Genomic DNA, 2422 nt, shown 5'->3' on the forward strand with positions numbered 1-2422 from the left:
AAATTTTTATGATATCTTCAAACATATATTTTATTCAAAAATAAAAACATAATCGATTTCTCAAAATCACATAAAGTCATATTATAACATCGACTGAGATAAATAATAAAATGAAATATTAAAATCACGATGTATCTSGCTGCATTGCGCGAGTACGCTTCTAGTAATATATAAAGCGTATTTCATACGACTGGTAAACGGGTAGTGGGTTTAGTAATTCAGGGTCTGGAAAAGGAATATATTTTTATTTATTTATTTGTTTTCTATTCTTTGTCTCTTACAAAAACATCCTTCTTTCATACTCTCGGGATTTATGTTTTTATAGCTTCGAGAAAAAGGCGTTAAGGAGCTGAAGGATTCAGTTCAGCTCCTTCCCTACGTTTCCTTCCATAAATCCACTTTCTTTCTTTCAGATTCTTTACTTCACAGTTCATCTTCCATTTCCAAGGTACATCTTTTCTTCATAGATCTCTTCCAATTTGTGGTTTTGATGAACCCACCAATCAAAGGAATATGTTTTCTGAAACCCCTTTTGTTGATTTTCAGAATTGAAATCCGGATGCACATGCTTTGATTGTATTTACGTTACGGGTTTTGCATGTTGATTATCTTGTTTTGATTGTTTGGTTTCAGGGTGAATCGAATTTACCACAAGTTTGCTAGCATTTTCCCATGGGTTTTCGTTGATTTCGCGTTAGGGTTTTTGGGGGAAATTTAGCGACTTACCTGAAATGCCGTCTACAAGTAGTTCTGGGATTTCTTTCGGGACGATTCGTCGATCGATTTTAGGATTTGGAAGTGATCACAATCAAATTCATTCTGAAGAACTGAACAATGAGTCTAAATCTCTTCTGGATCGCGAGCTTGAAGGTTTTCAAAATCAAGTGTTCAATCAATTTCACACACTTTCATCATCATCATCTTCTGCTGATGATTTCCTTTCCATTGATTGGATGTTGAAGCTACTGGATGCATTTCTTGCTTGCCAAGAAGATTTCAAACGTATTCTCTTAAAGAATTCAGAATTGTTTTCGAAACCTCCGTTAGATAGGCTGCTAATGGAGTTCTTCGATAGAAGTATCAAAGCTCTCGACATCTGTAACGCTGTTCGTGATGGGATCGAAAAAGTTCGTGTTTGGCATAAACATTTAGAGATAGTTTCGAGTGCTTTTGATTCTAAACAAAGGAATGTAATGGGTGAAGGACAGTTTAGGAGGGCGAGAAAAGCATTGACCGATTTAGCTATCGTTATGCTTGACGATCAAAAGGATTCTGGATCGGTTTTTTCGAATAGAAACCGATCTTTTGGGCGTCAAAATAAGGGGAAAGAGCGTAAAAAAGGACACTCGAAATCCCTTTCATGGAGTGTATCTAATTCTTGGTCAGCAACTAAACAGCTTCAATCGATGGCAAACGGTTTAGTTCAGCCTCGAGTTAACGAAATTGGTCAGCAATTCGGTCTTGCAAACTGTGTTTTCACAATGGGTTTTGTTCTTATGTTTGTACTATGGACCGTAGTGGCTGCGATCCCGTGTCAAGATCGTGGGTTATTTCCGTTCTCGATTCCACGACAAGTTTCATGGGGAACTCCATTGTTCTTGATTCATTCTCGGATTTTGGATGAATCAAAGAAGCGTGAACGTAAGAACAGTCCTGGGCTATTAACAGAAATCCACCAAATGGAAAAATCCATCAATTTGATCTCGGATTTGATCGATTCCGCCCACCAGTTCCCATTGACCGAAGAACAGCAGAAAGAAGTGAAAGATGGAATTCAAGAATTATCTCTGGTTTGTAACTCATGTAAGAATGGATTAGACTCATTGGATCGCGAACTGAGAGAAGTTTTTCGCAAAATCATGTCCTTTCGAACCGAAGGTCTTGGAACCGTGACCAGGGCACAATCTTGAAGATCGAAGAACCAAAAAGAAGAACATAAAGCTGGTTAATTCTTGTTCGATTTGCGATCGAGGAACCAAATGGCTCAGGTTTTCGGGTTACGATGATGGGTTTTGGCTAGGTAAGCTTTATATAATTTACCAGTAATCTTTTCATATGTAAGAACTTGCTATCTGCTACTATATTTTACAATGTTTCTGCTGTGTTAACTAGTTTAGTTTCATTTCTGCTGTTCATCTTTCTGTTAAAAACCAATCTGTGTTACTTCACAACGTTCATTCATTGTTATATATACACACAAAATAGTATACATTTCTTCGGTGTTCCTGTTTTCTTGCTCGGGTGCTCGTTTTGTTCGATTACATCAAGATGTTATTAGTTGAATTTGCATACATACATGGATAAAATCGTGCCGACCTAGTTTCTACCCCAAAGGGTAGAGAGGCTATTTCCCGAGGATCTTTTAGAGGGTCACCAGTCATAGTCATAGTCATAGTACTACTCTCGCTCAAGCATTCTTGAC

At 37.6% G+C, this 2422-nt stretch overlaps 1 protein-coding gene across 1 annotated transcript; it reads left to right on the forward strand.

The window, feature by feature from the left end:
* The first annotated feature begins 319 nt into the window (after positions 1 to 319).
* Positions 320 to 2196, forward strand: LOC112500872. The gene is made up of 2 exons (XM_025104481.1): positions 320 to 448; positions 634 to 2196. The coding sequence occupies exon 2, from the start codon at positions 732 to 734 to the stop codon at positions 1908 to 1910; it is 1179 nt and encodes a 392-aa protein (XP_024960249.1). The 5' UTR covers positions 320 to 448; positions 634 to 731; the 3' UTR covers positions 1911 to 2196.
* Positions 2197 to 2422: the final 226 nt, after the last annotated feature.

This window comes from Cynara cardunculus, assembly GCF_001531365.2.
Source record: "Cynara cardunculus var. scolymus isolate 2C chromosome LG 17, CcrdV1, whole genome shotgun sequence".
NCBI lineage: Eukaryota > Viridiplantae > Streptophyta > Magnoliopsida > Asterales > Asteraceae > Cynara > Cynara cardunculus.

Excerpts from the sequence above, each read along its gene's own strand:
- LOC112500872 (XM_025104481.1), top strand. The coding sequence starts at position 732 with ATGCCGTCTACAAGTAGTTCTGGGATTTCTTTCGGGACGATTCGTCGA.